Source organism: Pelecanus crispus, chromosome 3 (assembly GCF_030463565.1).
Source record: "Pelecanus crispus isolate bPelCri1 chromosome 3, bPelCri1.pri, whole genome shotgun sequence".
NCBI classification, from domain to species: Eukaryota; Metazoa; Chordata; class Aves; order Pelecaniformes; family Pelecanidae; genus Pelecanus; species Pelecanus crispus.
This window is the reverse complement of record NC_134645.1, coordinates 25,555,724-25,577,968: the sequence shown is the minus strand read 5'-3', so window position 1 is coordinate 25,577,968 and position 22,245 is coordinate 25,555,724. Positions and strand designations below refer to the sequence as shown.

Here is a 22,245-nt window from a genome sequence, read left to right as displayed (position 1 = left end):
TTCCTCGCTCGCTGCCCTGCTTCGGCAGCAGTTTATCACTCCGGTTTATCAACAACCTTCTTGAACGGGACACAGTGCCTAGATGCAGTCTGACGAGCACTGAGAAGGGGACACAGCCCCGTCCCTCCACCGCCCGGCTGTGCCCCAGTGCGTAGGGCCCTGGCTGCCCCGAGGGCTCAGGGCTGTGCCCGCCAGCGCCCCAGGGCCTCCCCCGCAGAGCCCCTCCAGCTCCAGGCTCCGGCATTGCTGACTTGCCCCCGCTTCGCCCTGAATTTCAGGGGCTTCCCGTTGTCTCCAGCCCGCCTGGCTCCCGCTGGACGGCTGCCTGCCCTCCGCATGCTGGCCGGCCTCCCCCGCTCTCCCAGCTCCGTGCCCGTGTATTTCAGCAGTATAACCAGATCTACTACTTAAAGGCAACACCGAGACCAAGACCGGAGCCCCGCCAGCGCCGCTGTGGGGCCCACGGGGCGACCAGCGTGGCCTGCGCTGACGGGGGAGGGGGGGGGCCGAGCCCAGCGGCGGGGCCCAGGCCGGGCGGGGGTGCGCCCCCCGAGCGGGCAGAGCGCCGGAGGGCGGGGGGGGAGTGGGGCAGGGCCGACCCCCGGCCGCTGGCACAGCGGGGAGCGGCGGGCACCGCGCCGGGGGGGGGTGGGGGGGCGGTTCCCGCCGCCATCGCCCCGCCCGCAGCCCTGCCCCCGGGGGCGGTGGTTTTACTTCCGGGGCGGGCGCGGGCGGGCGGCGGCGGCGGCCGCGCTGGGCCCTGCCTGGGCTGCGGCGGGGCCCCGTGGGCCTGGGGCGCCCCTCGGGCCGCCGGGGGTGGGGTGCCCCCGCTCCCCGCCGCCATGTACACCTTCGTGGTGCGGGACGAGGGCAGCAGCGTGTACGCCGAGGTGAGCCGGCTGCTGCTGGCCAGCGGGCAGTGGCGGCGCCTCCGCAGGGACAACCCCCGCTTCAACCTGATGCTGGGCGAGAGGAACCGGCTCCCCTTCGGCAGGCTGGGTAAGGGTGTCCCGCCCCCCCCGCCGGCAGCAGGGCCCGGCCCACCCCCCCCCTCACCCCCCGGGATCCGGGCTGTGCCCGTCCTGCCTCGGTGGCCCCACTGGGCTCCCCCCGCCGCAGCGTGGGGTCCCCCGCGGCTCGTCGCCGCCTCCCGTCGCCCCTGCGGACACGGGGACTGCGGGCAGGGCGTGCCCCGGCGGAGTCCCCCGCGGTTCGGGAGGGGGTACCCCCCGCCCCTGTCGCCGGCGGCGGGAGCTGACCGTGCGCTGGGCTCCCCGGCACCCGGACCCGCCGGCCGGCGTCGCCCGGAACAAAGGGCGGGGACCGGGGGGGCTCCGCGCAGCCGCTTCCCGGCCCCCGGCGGGGCTCTCCGCAGAAACCGGCCCGGGGACCGGCTGTCCCTGCCGGGGGCTGCTGCCGCCAGCCAGGGCTCAGAGGATCCCCTTCCCAAGCTGCCGCAGGGTGGTTTCATGAAAACGCCCAGCTCGGCCCGGGGGCTGCGCAGCGGGGTGGGGCGGAGGGCGCCCGGGGACCCCGCTCTCACACATCGCAGGGCCCCAGCACCCCCTGGGTCTGCCCCCACCTCCCGGCCTGCCTGCCCCTGCAGCCACCCGCTTGGGGCTGTATTCGCTATTGCGGGGCGGGGGGGGGCTTCGGTCACCCAGCGTGGGTTCGTGGGGAACACTGGTGCCACTGGCATCCCCCTGCCTGGCGCAGAGCAGAGACGTTGCAGTGCTGAGCTTACCCCCGTGTTATGGGGGTGTTTCTGTGGTTTGGAGCAGGTCTGAGCCAGGCATGCTCAAATCCTCGCCTCGGGGCCGAGGCTGGTGGGGATGTGCCTCTGCAGGGGCTTGGTGGGGGTGACGGCGCGTCTGGTCCCTGCTCGGAGCAGGGTGAGGGTTATTCCAGAGGCTCTGTGTGTGTAGGGCCAGGCCACCCTCCCCACACACACTTTTTCCCCTGCTGCCTGACCCCCTCTGTTGCGCTGCCAACACACGGGGCCCCAGGAGCTTCCCTGTGCAGGCTGGTCCCCTGCCTGCCGTGCACGCTGTTTGTCCCGTGGCAGGCAGGGCTGTCAGCACAGCCACCCCACCCCTCCGTCCCGCTGGATGGGGAAGAGCCCAAGAGCAGGGAGGGAGTGCCACGCGCTGCCTGCGAGGAGGGAGAGCCGAGCCAGGCGCTGGCAGCGTTGTAGGGCACGGCGGGGAGCAGAGATGCACTGTCATTGCCCACGGCTGGGGGCGAGCCGGCAGGAGCCGCGAGGCTGACAGGTCTCCGCGCATGGTGCCAGCTGCCGTGCCGGCTCCTGTCACCAGGCCTGTGGGAGCAGGTGTGGGATGAGGATGCTGTAAGCCCCAGCAGAGCAGTGTGTTTCCCTCCTGCAGTCCCCGGTGTCTGCATCTGACGGCTGGCAGGACACTCCTGGCCTCCCTTCCTGCCCTTGGCCCTGGGTTCTTCCTTCCTGGGGTGATTTTGCAGCACTGCTGCGGGCTGCAGAAACATCGGAGCAGGAGGAGCCCCCTCACCCCAGCAGCTCTGGGGCAGGATGGCTTTTGCAGCCCCTTTCTTGCAGTTGAGACCCAGCATTGACTGCTCTTTCAGATTTGCAAGTCACCAGCTCCAGCGCCTCTTCCCTTGTCTCCACGTGCGTTTGTGAGCGGAAAGTCCCCATCACATGGCGATGCCATCTGGTCACCTCCCAGCATCGGGGTGTCTGCAGCAGGCAGGGAAACACTAGGAGAGGCTTAAGCAGCGAGGATGCTCACACGCTGTAGCCAGGCACAGCAAGCAGACCTGTGCTTTAATATGGCCAGCAGGCAGGGCCTGTGAGCATCGGGCTTCATTGCAGAACAAAGTACAGTTCTTTGATGTGAGTGGGCCTGCACAGCACGTCCAGCCATGGTGGGCTTGTGGCTGTCTCTTACTAACCCCTTCCATCCTCGAAAAGAGCCCTGGGGTGATGGAAGGGCTTCAGCGAGCCCTTCGTCATGTGTTGCCATGGGATGCCCAAAAATTCGAACCATTTCTCACAGCCAAGACACATCAATGACCTGTGGAGAGGGACCATGTTTTGGAACTGGCTTCTTTAACCCATCCTCCTATAGCAGGAGCTGGTTGCCTGAAATCAGTAGATTCAGACCAAAAATAACATGGTTATTTTGGTACATCTTCCAAAACGCTGTATCTTCTCTGGTACATCTTTGTAAAGCTGTCCTCCTGAGCAACTATTGCATCAAAGCTGGCTTGATTTGGTTTTCCTGAAGGTTCTACTTGGTGGAAGCAGACATTCATTCAGGGAACTGTAGGGATTTGCATTACTCGGGGGCTAAGCTAGATCATTTGACCTGGGAGAGGGGTAGAAGTGGGGAAGCTCAGCATGCACCGCTGCTTCTGTCCAGCTGCAGGGACTTTTCTTGCTGTCGCTGATACCTCAGTTCTTGGGGGATTGTGCTCTTAAGCTGTGAGTGTCTGTATCTAAGTCTGTATCTAATGGAAAAGCAGTTTGTACTAAGGGGAGGGAAAGGAGGAACGGGCTGCAGAGGCTGCATGGAGCAGAGGATGCCGGACTACACCCTGCTGGCCACGGGAGGATCGCCAGTTTGCTCAGTGCCTTGGCAGCTTTTTAACCCTGCTAAATGCATGGTGCAGACCTCACAAGGTGCCCGAGAACCTGTTTCCTTTCCTGCCTTGTGGTCCCTCCTCGCTGACCACCAAACTCCATGTCGCAGCCCGCTACTCCGTGGAAATGCTCAGGAAACCAACGAGGATGTGCCTCCCCACGGGTCAGAGTTATCCAACAGCAGGGGTTTCAAAGCAGGTTTCAGCTGCTCCCATCCTCCTCCTTTCACCAGCCCCATTCCTCCGTCACTGGTGACAGGGTAGGCTAACCACTGTGGGGCAGAGCACACCCAGAGTAGTGGAATCTCCTTCTGGACCTTGATTCCTCCAGGAACCAAGCAAAATCGATAAACTGGAAAGAGAAGGAAATTTGACAGTTTTTACTAATTTCTTTCACTAAATTAGTGCCTGGCGGTGCTGGCTACACACTGAAGTGCCTGAAGCTACAGATCTTTTCTGGAAGGTTGTTGTCAGCTATCTTGTATTTAGTGACCCAGGTCAGGGCCATGACTCTGGGGTTGAAATAGATATTCACTCTCTGTGATCTTGCAGCTGCCTGGTCTCTAAGGTAATGTTTGCTCCAGGCCTTTTTTCTCAGGCAAATGCCAAGGAGGATAACTAAAACTCTGAATCCTTTTTCAGGGTCTAAATCGCTCCCACAAGCATGTTTTTTGAAAAGAGAAGGTGAAGATGGAAGTAACTGCCACGCTTGGGGGATCCCCTGGTCCTAGGTCATTTCAAACCAAAGCAGTTTTCCCTGGCGGTGCTCTCATCAGTTGTTGTCACCGGTGATGCAGGTATTGCCCCAGGTATCACTCGCCTCTTGCACGTCCATGTTCAGTCACACTGCTTGTGTGGGAGAGGCTACGTGGTGTTGCCCAGATTTGCGTTGCCCTTTGGACAACTACTGCCATCCTGTCCCCCCAGAAGGCTTCCAGCTGAGCAGAGAGCAAGTTGTTTGTGTAGTGTGAGAAGGTGAAGGAAGGAAGGCAGGCTGTGGTGTGAAGTCCAGTATTGGTAAGGAGGTACCCATCTATTTGGCCCTCTGTTTGGCACTTGTGAGGCCACAGGTGGATACTGGGTCCAGTTTGGGACTTTCCAGTACAACAAAGGCATAGACACTCTGGAGTGATTCCAGCAGGGGCCATCAGGATAGTCAGGGGGACACCGGATGGCAGTCAAGCACTGGAACAAGGACCTGTAGAAGCAGTAGTATCTTCATCCTTGGAGCTACTCAGGCTTTGACTGAACAAGAGGTTGAAGCAGAGACCCGCAGGGGTCCCTTCCTACCCCAGCTATCCAAGGGGGCTTGCTGCAAACTGCCAGAGGGAAGCAAGACTCAAAATCTTTTTACGTTTCCCAGTGTTTTCTGATATTAGGTCCAACAGGGAGTCCTGCTGTATGTGACAAAGAAACAACGTCCTTACCCAGGCTGTGATCTTTGTATCATGGTGTGCTTCCCTGCATCCTCCTACTGTGCTTAAGAGTAACTGAAATCTTGGCTTTTAAAAGCTGCCACCAGCAAATGGAGAACGTTTTTGGGTGGTGCTGCCAGTTCCCGGTGTGAATTAGGAAATTATTATTTTCCTTTGGAAAACAGAAGTGTCAGATTCAAAACAGACTTGCGTAAGTGCATGGTTTTTCATAACTAAAAGAAAGAAGCCATGGGAGCCAGTACCAGCTTAGAGCCTGTTTCTGTGATCTGGGGCAAGGAAACATCCTCCTTTCTCTTCCCTACTACACAGGTCCTTTGCACCAAGCAGATGTTTTTCCTTCATTGAGAAGTTTGTCTGACCTCTTTGTTTCCCTTTTTTAGGCCATGAACCCGGACTTGTGCAGCTGGTGAATTACTACAGGGGAGCAGACAAGCTGTGCCGCAAAGCATCTCTGGTGAAGTAAGAAATTCACTAAAATGTTACATGGGATTGGCAGAAATTTTTCTTCTAACCATTGTCGAGTGTTGAACCTGTTCAGAGGGTATTTCACTGAACAGCTGCTATGGGAGTGTCCTAGCATGTGCTGTCTTCAGACTCCTCTGCTGGTCTCTAGAGCTATCTGTGTGCACAAAGACCTTTTTGTAACTTCAGGGGAAATGCCATTTCCACTGAATTACATCTGCTTGAAACCATAGAGTGTATTGAATCAGGTTAGAGCCAAATCAAAAGGGAAAAAAAAATATATCTGCTTTTTTCCCTTGTAGACATTTAATTAAAACCTACTCCTTTTATTCTCTGTTTCATACAGAGATGAAACACTAATGTGCCTTTAGCTAATTAGATTTGTTGGTCAAACAAGTGCTTGGAGACATCTCCAGGAAGAGCTCTGGGAGTTATTTCTGCATGACCAGCCATGCCAGGGTCTCCTGGGGAAATGTGGATGAGCTTTCGTTATAGATAACCCTCAGCCCTGTGCAAACTCTGTGGCCATTAGGGCACCTTCATGTCAGAGCTCTCCTTCAAGCGTTTGATTCCATGTTAGTGGCTGTGCTGCCTCTTGCTGATGCAGTCCTGCAGACTGTGTGTGCTGATCCAAGGCCTCTCATTCCCCTGAGAAGAACCTGGTCCCAATTGCTTTCTTTACAGTGGTGATGGTGTTTGTCGGGAGCTAGCAGAGTATTCTTTTAAACAAGCACTCACGGCGCTCCCCAGCTGGATTTCTCTGCAGCCCATGGTCCAGAGGCAGTGCTGAAAGTGCTTGCATGCCTGTTTTTCTCTCCTGAAGCTTGGCTGACCTTTCTAACTGTGGGGTCAACCATGCATCAAGCTACTTATGAACCCAAGGGACCGCAAATGACATTCCTCAGGGTTCCCAGGGTGTTGCTGACTGACTGCCATTTCAACAGAGGTGCACAAATGCACAGAGAGAGTCAGCAAGTCATGAGCTCCGCTTTTGGCCTTAAGCGAAGCACGGAGTGAGCATTCAGAGAGGCAGGCAGCTCCCTTGACTCTGAAAGAAAACAGGCCTGGGCCCTGCTAACAGGAGTTTGCTGGCATCTCTAGACATTACTGGTAGGAGAGACGTGCCAGAGAGATCGGAGACTGCGTGATATGAGGGGGATCCCGGACACCTTGGGACATGAAACGTGTAGCTGTGTCCTTGCTTTCAGTGAGTTCCCAGTGGTCCACATCCACAACTGGGACATCTGATCAGATCTCAGTGGGAATGTGATCAACAGCTAAGCATCACATAACATTACTGCTCTGGCTTCCCTTTTGCCTGTTGTGATCACAGCATCCTTCCTGCCCTGTTCCGTGTTAGCAAACACACCTCCTCAGTTCCCTTGTGCAGAGATGATGCAGGGAATGCACCGCAAGCTCTAGTTACACGGAAACTTCTCTAATGATTGTTTCATGATGTCCATAGTATCTACAAAACGTTTAATGAAAGTGTGCAGGTCTGGTTCAAAGAGCAGTGCTTGGCTGCAGGTTGGGGTTGCCATGATATCTTTAGGAAAACCCTAATTTCAAGGGTCTAAGGAGAATATAACAACTTCACACAGACTATCTGTAAGCTGCTATTCATCACCGAGTGAAAGAGCCCAGTTAATGATGACTTTTACATATTAAATGATGTCCATGCAGGTGGGGACACTCTGGAAACTAACAGCCTGTCTCTCTTCATCCAGGCTAATCAAGACGAGCCCTGAACTATCGGAGTCCTGCACGTGGTTCCCAGAGTCGTATGTGATTTACCCAACAAACTTGAAGACCCCCGTGGCTCCAGCACAGAATGCAATTTGCCATCTCATAAACAACACAAGGACAGATGAGCGGGAAGTCTTCTTGGCAGCTTACAACAGGCGGCGGGAAGGCAAAGAAGGCAACGTGTGGATCGCCAAGTCCTCAGCTGGTGCCAAAGGTTCATTCTCCAGGAAAATGAGCTACCTTCTCGTTATTCCTTACTCTTTACTTGATCAGCAGAGTTCTGGGGTTTGGCTGAGTCCAGCTGATACCTAGCCTGTCTATGCAGGGCTTCACCTACCAACTCCATGCCAGTCAAGCCAGCATAGGGCTCTCCTTTGTCTGCTTGGTGGCATGGGGCTCCTGACAAGCATTGTAATGTGCACATGTTACCTAGGACATGGATAGAAGTGAAAGGACCTCCACTTTTCTACACACATGCCTCAAAATACAGGAAAGTTTGCTTCAGGGAGAAGGCAGCAGGGACCAGTAGGCAAGGGGAGTGTGGAGAGCTGGAGATAACAGGGAGCAGAACAGGATGGGGGGAGGGAAGGCTGCGGGCAGGACAACAGCCTTCAAGGGCAAGGAGCCCAGCTTTCCATGCTGCAGCTAAGCCTGATTTCACCTGGGCAGAAATACCGCTGCTTGTCTTTAGCTGACCCTGGATGCCTGGTGCCAGTGGCCTACCCATGGTCACACTGAGATGCTGGCTGAGCAGCCACAAGCTCAGTGCATCAAAATTACATCCAAGCCTGAGGGGAAGGTACCAGAGTAAAGACAAGCAATGCAGTATCTGTATGTCCCTTTAATTTGAATAAGGCAATAGATACATAAGTGGTAATGTGTCTGTCCTTGTTCCAGGGTCATTGCATCGCTCGCTCTACAGAAATAATGAGCTATTAGACAAGATAGCTGGACACAGCTACAGATGTAATGCTTTGGTAACTATGTGCTGTCTGCTGGTTACGGCAGTATCGTGGGCACACGGTCAGAATGGCTTTATGAAAACATGCCTTGCCTCGTGTGCAGACCCCAGGCGGCAGAGCCCAGCCCGAGGAAGGACCTGGTCTTTCAAAGGGAACGAGCCCACATGTATTACTCGTATTTGCAGCGTCACTTTTGATGCAGTCTTAGAAAAATCACCAGAGAATGTGAAAGCCAGAGGTGGCTGCAGGGAGGCTGCGTGATAAAACTGTCTTTCATGCTGGCTTCCTTCACTGCTCTGCTCTTGGCTGTGTTGCCAAGAAGCATCAGAAGAGTATGCTTATCTTCATCAGGGAGGAAGGGGAGATGAGTCCTTTCGTTATGCCAGTGAGAGAGTGTGTTTCTGTGCGGTATAACTGGCAAGGAATCAGTCTGGGCAATTGAAAAGGCCATGATTCACTGCAGGATGGGGAGGTTTAAACTCCCCACATACTTTATTCCAGTGTGATCCCACCTTTCCTGCATTAAAGCAGAGTAACCTTTCATATTCATCATTGTGCTGCAGGACTCAAGCTGGGAATTAAAGTGGAAAGCGGAGCCTCATGTTAATCTTCTAGAGGGAAGTTTTGGATGTCTGGGCGTTGCTTCTGATGAAGAAGAAAGCTTGTTGACATTAATTGCCAAGGCAGATCCAGCTCAGGCACAGCCCCTGACTCAGGACAGGTGTAGTGGAAGCTTGGTTGTCCATCAGTAAAGGGAAGATTGAAGATTTGGGATGTCTTAACTTAAAAGTTGAGAGATTTTTCAACTGCAGCTAGAGGTTTTGATGTGTTCTTTGAGAGAAGGGACAGCTGCCCCACATAAGCTGCTTTGCTGCCTCACTGGGTTGCTGACCAGGTGCACAGTTAAGCTAACCTCCCCCTTGATTCATCGTCTGTCTGGTGCAGGATGGGTGCCTGCTGATCTTCCCACTGCAGGGGCTTTACTGGCTTACAGAGGTGGTGTTTCCCTCCTTCCTCCACTGCACAGCCTGTGGTTGTACCAATGCAAGTTTCTGCCTGCCTCTGCTGTGATCAGAAAATTAAAACTCTTGCCCCCTGCATAAAACATGGGTGAGAAAGATAACTTTGATGAAAGGACTTCCTTTTGGTGGAGGGTGCTAGGATGGGTAGGAGGTGAGTAGGGCTGGGAAGCTGTGACTCGCAGGCATGAAAAGCATGGAGCAGTGAAAGTATGTGTAGGGCTGTGTAGACAGCGACCTTCAGAAGTCACAGCTAGGGGCATTTTCCCTGGGATGATCCTGTCAAACCCTGCCTGTGCTCCAAACCTGTCTTCTCCACTCAATGCCCCCTCGAAGAGTGTTTGTTCCTTTTCACTCAGTATTTCCTCCAAAACACTCAGCACAAAATTAAGAATAAGTCATCATCTTTAGTCTAAAAAGTTAACTAAATGCCTGAAGACTGGACATAGTGCCAGAGAAGTGTTAGATAATTTTGCCTGAGCTGGTTTATCCCTCATGTGGCACCGTGCCATCCCTTTATCAAATCCCAGAAGGGATATGTTCTCTCTTCATTGCTCTGCAACAGTGGTTTAATATCTGGACTCTTGCAAGAAATGAACAGTGACAGCTTCAGCGAAAATGTGGCAGTATTTAAACAGCACATCTAACAACTTAACTAAGAGCTTCCACAGCAGGGGAAAACACTGACTACATGGATGAACATTTTGAAATAGGTTTTTTCCTAATTCAGCAATGATTTTAATAGTAAATGAACTCAGTGAGCATGGCAACACTGTGCAAGTATGTATGTGGCAGCCAGAGAAGCCAGGCAGGGGGAGAAAGTCTGAGTCTGGGATAAAAAACCACAAACCTACCTTCCCAAATTAAAAAAACAAACAAACAAAAAAACCCCTCACAAACAAACTGCCAAAACCCCTGTTCTCCAAACTGCTGAAAAATAGGGAAAACCAAAACAAAATGCAACAAGTGCTGAACATGTCCCCCACCCTTCCACCAAGCCCAGCTGGAAAAAGACACTGGAAAAGGAAAGAAAATCCCCCAAACCAAGCAGCTGCCTCACTGCTTGACAAGGTCACTGTCTGCTGTCCATCCCCTTGCACCTAAATAGCCACCCCCCTGCAGATGAGCCCTAGTCAGGCTGTGTCTCCTTGGGTACCCTTGGTTCCCATTTGCTCCGGTTTCTGGGGAGCCAGACACCCTGTGGTGTGGTAACGGGGAGATCCTTCCGCAGATTCACTACCTGACGCTGAGCGAGCATGACATCACTTGGGCACCAACCAGCCCTGGGTCCATGGGCTCTTGCGTGTCGTGTGGCTTTTTGCGTAAATGAACCGTGGTCCACTCAGACCCTGAAAAAGCTCCAGCAAATGTAGGAGGATCCTCTACCTAATTTTGTCTTCGTCTTCCTCTGCCAGGGGAAGGGATCCTGATTTCTTCAGAGGCTGCAGAGCTCCTGGACTTCATCGATGAGCAGGGACAAGTGCATGTGATTCAGAAATACCTGGAGAATCCTCTGCTTTTAGAGCCAGGGCATCGCAAGTTTGACATCAGGTAACCTTTCTTGCTTTTGTAATAATACCAGTTTTCATTTTCGTGCTGTTTCTTTTTAAGCCACTGAGATTAGAGTTTGTTCTCTTGCCCCCCAGGAGCTGGGTTCTCGTGGATCATCAATATAATATCTACCTCTACAGAGAGGGTGTCCTGCGGACCTCTTCCGAACCATATAACAGTGCTAATTTCCAGGACAAAACCTGCCACTTGACCAATCACTGCATTCAGAAGGAATATTCCAAAAACTATGGGCGGTATGAGGAAGGGAATGAAATGTTCTTTGAGGAGTTCAACCAGTATCTGATGGATGCCCTGAACACAACGCTTGAGAATAGCATCTTACTGCAAATCAAACACATAATAAGGTAACCGTGTTGCATAGGGGAACATAACCCTTCAGTGACAGGGAATGTGTGCAGACAGACCGACAAGGGAAGGGTTTCAATTGCATAAATTTAAAATAAAGCCATAAACATCCCAGTGTCATTGCTCAGTGAAAAGGGACCTCTGTAGGTGCTGTTCTCCCAGGGGTACCTGTCAATGTGTCTCCATTTTCCCAGCTGTGGCTGGGGAAGGATGGAGTGAGATCACTTGGTAAGGGAAGAGGGTAGGTCAAAAGACAGGGCTGGGAGAGGCTGAGGTGTAAAAAGGTATAAAGTGTTAGAGGGGGAAATGAAGCTGGACTCAAGTCTGCAGGATCTCACTGCTTCCCCCACCAGCAGCCAGCAGCAGCACATCTTGTTGGCACAGGTCGTCTTACTCTGTCCACACAGAGCTAGCTACCTCCTGGGCACAGAAGGTGCCTGGAGAGAGATCTCAGACATCACGGTGCTACAGAGAATCCAGGTCCTGACAAAGTGATCCTTCATGGTGGAATTTACTTTGCAAGTACCCCATTGCTGGTAGTTACACCCAAAAGTCATGACACGATCTTTGAGGGACTCAGAGGCGGATGAACTCTCAACAGCAGTTCCTTCAGGATGTGGTGCAGCACTTTGTGGCTCTGCCTTCTGCTCCAGGCTCTAACTGTATATCATATTTTACAACTTGCCTAATCCAGTAGTGAGGGTGGATGCTGCTCTCCAGCTCTTTGGGAGTTAACTCAGGGGTGTCACCACATGTGTTTTGATGGTTGCATGGTCTCACTTGCAGGGACCTTGTTACCATGATGTGTGTTGGATATAGCTTGCAATTTGGGGCAGTTCCAGGGCAACAGGGGACCCCTCCACTTAACCGTGCTATGCACGTGCCCTCAGAAGCTGCAGTGCGACAGGTGTGTCTGCAGGGCTTTTAATCTTGGGTTTCTGTTTTTCCCTTCACAGAAGCTGCCTTATGTGTATAGAGCCTGCGATCAGCACGAAGCATCTTCACTACCAGAGCTTCCAGCTCTTTGGCTTTGATTTCATGGTGGATGAGGAGCTGAAGGTCTGGCTGATAGAAGTCAATGGAGCCCCGGCGTGTGCTCAGTGAGTAATCAGTTTCTGTAATATCCTTGTGATGCCGCCATTCACATGCCTCGCCCAAAACATGGCTGTGTCCCAGCTCCAAGTGAAAAAGGTGGAAGAAAGTGAATGGCAGGGGAGTTTTCCAGGCTAACCCATACCGGACACTGCTCTAAGTGCCAGCTGACTTAAGTTCGTTGCTCCTGCCTCTGTGTTTGGTATCCCCCGGTTTCTTTCCCACGTGAGATGGGGCACTAACCTCAGTTTTGGGATAAGTGGGTTTGAATATAACTTGGGTCATTTTGACACTATTGGGTTGAAGTTATGTTGCAGAATCAATGCTTTGGGGGTCAGGTGGTTTCCCAGTCTCTCTTGTGGACCCACTGGTGGCCGGTCTTTACCTGAACACATGATAAATGAGGAGCATTAAGGGCAGCAGCTAGTAGTGAGTGACTGAATTTTCAGGCAGCAGGACCCCAGAGCACACTGGGGATGCTGCAGACATTGGATCAAAGCCTCCACCAGCCAGAGGGAGGCTGGGACAGCCAAACAGCCGTGGCCATGAACATCTCTGCATAGGCACAGCGGGAGGTGCTGTATTATGTGATTGAGGCAACTGCGGGAGACTAGAAATCTTTGCTAAATGGGTATCTGTATGTCATGGTTTAACCCCAGCCAGCAACTAAGCACCACGCAGCCGCTCGCTCACTCCCCCTGCCCTGGTGGGATGGGGGAGAGAATTGGAAGAGTAAAGAGTGAGAAAACTCCAGGGTTGAGATAAGAACAGTTTAATAATTGAAATAAAATAAAGTAAAATAGTAGTAGTAATAATAACAATATAATAATAATAGTAATACTAATATACAAAGCAAGTGATGAACAATGCAACTGCTCACCACCTATTGAGCGATGCCCAGACAGTTCCCGAGCAGCGATCGCTGCTCCATGGCCAACTCCACCCAGTTTCTATACTGAGCATGACGTCATATGGTATGGAATAGCCCTTTGGTCAGTTTGGATCAACTGTCCTGGCTGTGCCCCCTCCCAGTTTCTTGTGCACCTGGCAGAGCATGGGAAGATGAAAAGTCCTTGACTAGCATAAGCACTACTTAGCAACAACTAAAACCATCAGTGTGTTATCAGCATTCTTCTCATACTAAATCCAAAACACAGCACTATGCCAGCTACTAGGAAGAAAATTAACTCTATCCCAGCTGAAAGCAGGACACTATCATATACAAGCCCAGCAAAACAGAACAGGCTGTATACATCACTACATTAGAATTTGATTAGATTAGATTAGATGTAGATTAGATTAGATTTAGATTAAATTAGATTAGATCGTCACTAACAGTAGACAAAAAATACAGGTCAAACCTACCAGAAAGCCTGTTCAGCAGCCTTTTCAGGGCTAGGGGAGCTTTCTGCGTCCAGAATGCCCTGTTCACCATGTGCACTGTGGTGCAATACTGCCTTACACCTCCTTGTGTTGCTGTATGGGTAGAATTTGGCTGTTGTTGGGTGGATTTGGGTTGCAGCAACATTCCCAAGAGCTGAAAAAGCATCCTACTCTCATGTAGCCCCAAAGGCACAGGGTGAAAGACATTGTTAATCCTAGTAAAGACAGCTTTGGTGCTAAAAATGTCCCAGATGCCAGCATGTTCAAGGAGGTTACATATGTATTTCCTTCAGTGGAAAGTGAAGCTATTGTTAACTCATTTCTCGAACACCTTGTCTCTCTTCTCCCTAATCCTGTTCCGCACAAGCTGTGCCATGGTGAAACACATCCCATGCTTCCAGAGGGTCCTGTGAAGTCTCCGTGCCTGGTCACAAGCTGATATGCACAGCTGCACTCCAGTGCAGCATTTCATCAAACCACGAATGCATCAGAGCAGTCCCTCTAGGGCACATCCCCGCATGAACAGGGTCTGGTGTGATAATCACGACTCCCTGAGTTGGAAGGCCGGTACAGGGGGTGCTCAGCTGTTGTCTGCCCCTGTGCATCGTACGGCAACTCTAGTCTGGGGCCTGAGGGTGTGGAGACTCTGCTCAGGAGGCTGTTCTGACAGTAAACTTAGATAATGGGTTTCGTGGTCCTGTCTGGCAGAGAGCAATATTGGCAATGGGAGCACTGTTGAAAAAGAAGACGGTTGCTGGGGTAGGCAGGGAGGAGATGGAAGAAATGCCACCCTGCTCCCATTTGCTACCCTGGAGCTACCTGTAATGGGAGCAGGATCTTGTAGATCCTGCTGGGAAAATGCATGTCTGTATAAAAATTGGTCAGGGGCCTCTGGTTTGTCCTGCCTGGGCATCTGATTCTCTCTCTCTCTCTCTCTCTCGTCTCTTAGGAAGCTGTATGCAGAGCTCTGCCAAGGAATTGTGGACGTAGCCATCTCTAGCGTTTTCCCCCTCAATGACACCGGGCAGAAGACGAGCCAGCCATCATCAATCTTTATCAAGCTATGATAACAACAGGAATGCCTCTGCTGTGCACAGGGAGAGACTCAGGTCAGCACAGTTTGGTGGCTTGTCTCAGTATCATGCCAAAAAGTGATAGAGACAGGCTTCTTATTTTCTGGGAAATTATGGGAAAAACAACAAAACAGGCATCCACACAGAGCTGTGATGAGCCAGAGCTGCTCAGGTAACTCTGCCTGCATTCACCAAAATCCACTTTAGAAACAGCCCATGTCACTTTGATATCTGAAACAAATCTCTCTGGGAGAACAACAAAATAACCTTACAATGAAACCCCAACAGGGATACTATAATACTGTATTAGCTCCTCCTTTTCTATAGAGATAACATTGGGTTTTTTAAGGGAATTGAGCGAAGAGAGCGATGATCTTCCAGGACATCGTGGCTGGCAAGTTGTCCTCCTCCTGCTGTGTTTCTTTTTTCCCCACCTACTGCATCATTAGTGCCTTAGCTCAGCTCCAAATAGGTGACTCCTTTCCTTTGTTCCTGCTCTATTACATAGAAAGGAGCAAGCTGTCTTGCATCACAGGATGGCTAAAACCAGGAACACCAAGAATTCAGTTTTCAGGAACACCCAGGCAATGGCTGGCAAAAGGGGTGCTGAACTGCAGGCGGTGAATTAACCCAAGCAAGGAAGGCAATTTTGTTTATTTATAGCTATCCCTTTTCCTAATGAGATTTGAATCAGCATCCATCCCAGTCTGATGCAGTTGGATTCTGTTTAAAAAAGGTAGAGACACCCCCTCAGGGCTCACCAGCAGGCTGTAGGATTTCTAGCGTCACTTTTGTGCTAAGTGTTTCAAATAGCAGAAACCTGATCTCCTGAGTTTCTTCTGAGACACTGCAGTGGATTTAGGCTCTTCTCTCAGCTTTCACCTTCATGCATTTGAGGCTTGAATCTGAAACCTTTCAACCCAAATGATTTTTATCCCATTTGATCCAGCCAATTTTATTCTCCATTTGACAAATACTGCAATTTTCTGCCCTGAACACAGTCCACAGCTTGGTCCCAGCTAGGGGAAAGGTGGGTGAGGTTTTGTGGACCAGGAGAGAGATTCCTTGTGTATAGGTTTGCCTCACAGCTGGGAAGGTGGGTGTTTTGGGGGGAGGAGAGGTTAAATTCCTTGAGGTCCCTGAATTTCAGAGCTAACATCTACTTTGAGTATAACCGAAATCCCTGGCATATTGCCCACCCTGTGAAGTGTATCTGAATTTTCAGCATGAGTCCAGCACATCCCACCTAAGCTAGAGCTCTTTGCAGAGCACAGTGGCACTTTTAAGAGCAACAGGCTTTGTGGGGGGTGTTCAGGGCTGCATTGTGCTGCCTCTAGCAGGGAGAGATGGTTGGCACCAAAATAAACTGGTTCCTGCTGCCCAAAACAAACAAACAAGAAGAGATTGTAGAGGTTACAAGCTTCTGGCTGCCTGTGTGTAATGGGAAGTGAATCAAGCAATGGGATTTCTGCCTCCCTCAGAAGATCCTAGTGCTTTGGCATACTCATCTCTGCTCATGACGGAGATTTCACAGGTCTTCGTGCCAACAGACAATCATGGCACCTTTCTGTAGGCAGGACTGAAGTCCCCAGGCCTCCTTGGAGTGATGCATTTTGATCGTGCTTGTCACAGGATGGACATTCGTTGTGACATGCTGTGAATCCACAAGTGGCACTGTTTCACACAGGGCAGCTCAAATCCAGGAGGGAACAGAGTGCTTAGCAAAACCCCACGGAGGCATCAAGCTGTACGAGCATCTCTGAAGTTGTCAACGCCCTGAAGCACGGCACGGATCTGCATCTGCAGGGGGTGTGGCGGACGCAGGGTGCACTGGTGCACGCTGAGAAGTGACAGGGAGCAGGAGCTGTGTGAAAATGGGGCTGTGGCTTTGTTCCCCTGCACTGCAAGTGCTGGCGAGTGGCTTCACTTCCAGCAAGACCCCGAGTGCCAGGTCTGGTCTCTGGGTTTGGGCCTCATGGGTGTTCAGAAGAGGGACCATAAATGCGTCGGTTTGTGAGATGGGAAGCACTGGGTGATAAGCTGGGAGGGGGTGTGGGGGAAGGACTGGTTGGGTTTTGTAACCTTAGGATAGCACATAGGCGTCAAAATTTCACTGCAGGCCAGGTAAAGCATAGTGGTAACACTCCAACGTAAAATGTAGGCTGTAATGTAACAGTTGTTACTCAACTTGCAAAGTTCACCACGTCTCCATTGGCATTTTCACGTTGGCTCATGTGAACTTAAAAATTACACCTTTTTGCCCAGCAAAGGGAAGATCTAATAGCAATTGCTCTGGTCCAGGATGCACCTGAGGTGACAGAGGAGACATTGAGCTCTTGCAAGCTCTAGGGCAGACGAGAGCAGAGCGCAAAGAGAAAATTTTCCCCATCATAATGAAATGAGAAGTGCTTATTTTCTGGGGTGCTAGACCCATCCTTCTTTTCCCCTCAAAAGGGGAGACTAAAAAACCAAATCACTCCCTTACTGCACAGTAACATGAGATTCCTGCCAACATAGTGGGATAAGGGCAAGAAAGCTGCCTGGATGCAGGCAAAAGCAGTGGCCCTCACTGGAGCAGCTGGTGCTGCCGGGAGGAGCAGTGACTCAGGAGCCTCTGCCTAACTCCAAGGCCTTTTCATCCCCTTTTTTCACCCCAGATTGTGCTGTGGCACGTCAGCAGCTGGCCGTTTCTGCTGCTCAGCTGAAAGGGGGGCTTCAATTTGATGGCAGAGCCATGACCACAGGCAATGCAGCTATTCCTATCCTGCCTTTTCAGCTAGGCTTGGGGGAGATAGTGATTCAGGGACACTTTAATCATTGGCTTGTTTGCTGATTTTTTTCAGAAATAAGCAACAGCCTCTGGAGGAAAACAGCAAGTATCGTGTGTATTTATCACCTGCTCTCAAAGGGCTCCCCAAGGTAAAGGACAGGAGGTAAATGATAAAGGATGGAAAGGACAGTGCCTAAGGTCTTGCCCAAAATATTAGCTATGAGGTGGAGTAGAGGATGCCTGTATGGCTGAGGCCTGAGCATTGCAGCCGTGGGTGCACCTTGCAAGTGATGCTCACAAGCCCTTGTGAGAGTTTTGGGGTTTTTTTTGTTAGGAATACACAACAATAAATGTTTTCTAGCTTATTTCAGCTCAAAGGTCTTACTCTCTTTCCAGAGCTTTCACAAAGGATCATAGAATGCTTTGCGTTGGAAGGGACCTTTAGAGGTCATACAGCCCAGCCCCCTTGCAGTGAGCAGGGACAGCTTTAACCAGATCAGGTTGCTCAGAGCCCCGTCCAACCTGACCTTGAATGTTTCTAGGGATGGGGCCTCCACTGCCTCTCTGGGCAACCTGTTCCAGTGTTTCACCAGCCTCATTGTAAAAAACTCCTTCCTTATATCCAGTCTAAATCTACCCTCCTTTAGTTTAAAACCATTACTCCTTGTCCTGTCACAACAGGCCTTGCTAAAAAGATTGTCCCCATCTTTCCTATAGGCCCCCTTTAAGTACTGGAAGGCCGCAATAAGGTCTCCTCGCAGCCTTCTCTTCTCCAGGCTGAACAACCCCAACTCTCTCAGCCTGTCCTCGTAGGAGAGGTGCTCCAGCCCTCAGATCATTTTTGTGGCCCTCCTCTGGACCTGTTCCAACAGGTCCATGTCCTTGTGCTGAGGGCCCCAGAGCTGGACGCAGTACTCCAGGTGAGGTCTCACCAGAGCAGAGCAGCAGAATCACCTCCCTCGACCTGCCGGCCACGCTTCTTTTGATGCAGCCCAGGATTCAGTTGGCCTTCTGGGCTGCAAGTGCACATTGTTGGCTCATGTCCAGGTTTTCATCCACCAGTACCCCAAAGTCCTCCGCAGGGCTGCGCTCAATCCCTTCATCCCCCAGCCTGTATTGATATTGGGGGTTGCCCCATCCCAGGTGCAGGACCTTGCACTTGGCCTTGTTGAACCTCATGAGGTTCACAGAGGCCCACCTCTCCAGCTTGTCCAGGTCTCTTTGGATGACATCTCGTCTTTCTGGCATGTCAACTGCAAACTTGCTGAGGGTGCACTCGATCTCACTATGTCATTGATGAAAATATTAAACAGCACTGGTCCCAGTACAGACCCCTGAGGGACACCGCTTGTCACCGGTCTCCATGTGGACATCAAGCCATTGACCGCTACCCCCTGGATGTGACCATCCAACCAACTCCTTATCTACCGAACAGTCCACCCATCAAATCCGTATCTCCCCAATTTAGAGAGGAGGATGTTGTGGGGGACCATGTCGAAGGCTGGGTTTCCAGAAGACACCTACCATATTGCAGAATGCTCTAGACTTAGTTGTATTCCTTCATGTCAGCCATGAAGGATTTCAGGCCCAGGTGCTGTGGCTGTGTTTTCCAGCAGGGTCTGGTCCCGCTGGACTCTGGGTTTCAGGTAACTCCCATGTGGCTTGTCTCATACCAGGTTAGTCATGATTACCATGCAACAGCTATTGTACTCCTGCCGAAATCTGGTGGCTGGCCACAGCCCACAGAAAACGCCGGAGAAGTCTAAGAAAGGCTCAAAAGCCGCTTCACCCAGGTGGCCCGGCTTCCCAGCCCTGCTTGTGGATGTCCGGTGACTGTATCCACATCTCTCCTAAACCATCATTAAAACATGCAAACCCCACAGCCTGCGGTGTTTCCTTGGGGCAGTGGGCCCCCAGGGCATCAGGTCCCCCAGGAAGCTTTCCTGTGGGCACCTGTGGTGAGTGTTGCTCCCCCCTTGCCGTGCGGGACCCCAGGACCTGGCCCGGCCCCACAGCGGAGGTCTCCTCACCTTGGGGTGACAAATGCGAGACAGCAGCATGGCATGAGGGGGCGCTGGCCTCGCACCCCAGGGTTGTCCCAGCGGGGAGCGGTGGGGCTATTTCGGGGTCCAGAGGCATCAAAGCTTCCCCACCGCTGCTGCGGGGGCCCTGGGGTGGGGCCAGGGAGGGGCCCTGGGGGACGTGGGTGCAGATGGCTGGGGGGACGGCGCTGGCAGTACCTGCCGGGGGGAGCATAGCGCTGCGGGACGCAGCTGGGGGGGGAGCCGTGGGGCACAGGGTGGGCGTCAGGGATGGGGGGGGGGGGGGGCAAAGGCCTGGGAGCTGCTGGGAGGCGCAGGGAAGCAGCGCGCGGGGCGGTGGCCGGGCGGGCGGCTGTGCGCAGGCGCGCTGGCCGCACGCGGCGCTGTGTGCCGCAGCGCCCCCCGGCGGCCGGCCCCGCACGCGGCCCGGCGCCGCGTGTCCCCGCCCCCCCCCCCCCCCGCGCCGCTTCCCGCGAGGCGGCGCGGCGCGTGATGGCGGGGCACGGCATGGCCGGGCACGGCGGGGATCCCCACCGGCTGCGGCCGAGGCCGCTGGGGTGCGGCAGGGTCCGGCGCGACCTGACCGGCGCCCACATCGAGTCCTTCAACTACGCCGTCAGCGAGGGCGTCTACCGCGCCGTGCAGGTTTGGGGGGCCCGGGGCGCGGGGGGGGGGGGGCGGCGGGGAGGGGCGCGGGGCCGGTCCCGGTCCCGGTCCCGGTCCCGGTCCCGGTCCCGGTCCCTCCGGGCGGGCCTCCCGCCGCGCTTCATCCGCTGCCGTTGCAGGAACTCTCCCCGCTGGAGTTCGCGCTGAAGGACAGCCGGGTGTCGCTGGTGGTGGCGGGGGTGTCCATCGTGCCCCCCGCCGTGCCGGCGGGCACGGTCTGCCAGGAGAGGAGGGTCTTCCCCGCCGAGTGCCGCGGCCTCCGCAGCACCTACCGCGGCAGGATCACCGTAAGTGTCCGGTTGCTGCCGCCGGCGGGGGCCCCCCCGCCCGCCCGGCACGCGTGCCCCTGTCCCGCGGAGCCCGCCGAGCCCTTGGCGGCCGCTGCGTGCCTTCGTTTGGGACCCCGTCCCGCTCTCGGCGGCCTCGGGGGGGAGGGGGGGGGGCATTTCGAAAAGCTCTGCCCCGCGTGGAGCCTCGGGCGTTGGCGAAGCGCGAGCTCGCTGCGCAAACTTCCCCTCAGACCGAGCGGGTGAGGGCCCTCCGCTCCGCTGCCCCGCTCCTCCGCGGGATCCGAGCTGTGTTCTTTCCCTTGCTGCCCAATTTGCCTTGCAATCAGCCAGCCGGTTCGGGAAACCTTGGAAGGAGACCCGTGTCGTCCCAGAGAGCGTGACAATCCAGCTCTTGCTTCTGCAGGAATCCAGTTTTTAGAAGCAGTGTTGCTCCCCCGTAGCAGGCCAGGGTTATAAATCCCTCTTGTTCGCATCCTGTGTTCATCGTTTTTCCGGAGTGCTCTGAAATCTGCCTAGAGAAGCAGCAGCATCCTCAGCAAATATTTTCCTGTGCGCTGTGAAAGGATCGCACGGCCATCGCTGTTTTCTATTAAAATCGTGTAATTGTGTCTGAGCTGCACATTTGTATGAGGCACCTGGTGCAGGGGAATGCTTGCAATTGCAGCTTTTTTTTTTTGGTTTTTTAAAGTTTGTCCGAAGCATTACAACTAACAGCGATAAAAGCAACTGTAAGTGCAGTATCTTATCTGAACATGAAAGTGGCGTAGTCGCAGGTTGTTCCCAGCCATTTTCCCAGTGGCTCTTAGATTTTCCTAAGCTTGAGATGCTTTTATGTTTCATACCTGAATTATTTCCTGTCTTTTTTCCAATGCTTGTTAGTTTAATTGTTTTTTGAACCCGTGTAAATGTCTGGAACAGTTGGAACAAAACATTTCACTGTGCCTTGTGCAAGAAGGTATTGCCTTGTGCTTGGACAGGTTGGTTGGTCTCTCCCACTCCCTGCCCCCTGCACAGCAGGAAGCAGTGTGTAATCATTCCCTGTTTCCACCATGCGGCCTTTTCCCACATACCCCTCCCTCAAATTCTTCCTGCAGTTCTCGCTTACCTGAGGTGAGAAGTGAGCCCCGGCCTGCTGAGCAGCTGCGCGTACGGGAGCCACTTTATATCTTTAGTCATTGCTTAAGCTGGAGACCAGAACCGTGCAGAGGTCTCGGTGTAAGGCTGCACCGTAGATTTGGAGGGGCGCAGTAACGTTTCCCTCTCCTAGTAATTCCTAAGACTCGATTTGCTCTTCTAACCATTGCCAGGTGTTGAACCAGTGTTTTTGTATTGCAGTGCTGGTGTTGCCTTCCTGCATGGCAGCAGCTCTTTTAAAGCCTGTCGTTCTGCATGTAAAGTTAGGATTGCTCGCTCCCAGCGTGTGTGTTATCACCTTGTTTCTTACAGTCAAGGGGTCCTTCTGCAGACCCACTGCCAGATCTTGTTACTGCAAATAAATTATTTTCTTTCACACGCACTTGTCTTTCTTGCTTTTCAGTTCACTCATGAACACGTTAAGTGAGCAAGTCTTAGGAAGGGTCTGTGCAGGCTTGTAGTGTGGATCTCCTTTCATTGAGCGCTTTCTGTTTTCTTCTACTTTTAACTGTTTATTAACTTCTGAGGTTTCCTTTCATATACTGTGGCTGCCTTTTTATTTAGGCTCCTCTGTTGAAGGGTCTGAAAGGCAAAGTAGACTGTATCAACTTTTTTTACTCTACTAGCAGCTTCTT

General features: G+C 52.9%; 1 protein-coding gene across 5 annotated transcripts; it reads left to right on the top strand.

Annotated features, from left to right (window-relative positions):
• The first annotated feature begins 842 nt into the window (after positions 1-842).
• On the top strand, positions 843-19,386 carry TTL (tubulin tyrosine ligase). Of its 5 annotated transcripts, none has more exons than XM_075707610.1 (8): positions 843-999; positions 5,435-5,513; positions 7,244-7,476; positions 10,659-10,794; positions 10,890-11,159; positions 12,117-12,260; positions 14,585-14,744; positions 19,155-19,386. In XM_075707610.1, exons 1-7 carry the CDS (start codon positions 843-845, stop codon positions 14,700-14,702), a joined length of 1,137 nt encoding a protein of 378 aa, XP_075563725.1. In that variant the 3' UTR covers positions 14,703-14,744; positions 19,155-19,386. The 5 variants fall into 5 exon arrangements, with proteins under 5 accessions (XP_075563725.1, XP_075563724.1, XP_075563723.1 ...); XM_075707609.1 differs by lacking the exon at positions 19,155-19,386 and adding an exon at positions 17,552-18,417; XM_075707608.1 differs by lacking the exon at positions 19,155-19,386 and adding an exon at positions 16,396-16,659.
• The last annotated feature ends 2,859 nt before the right edge of the window (positions 19,387-22,245 follow it).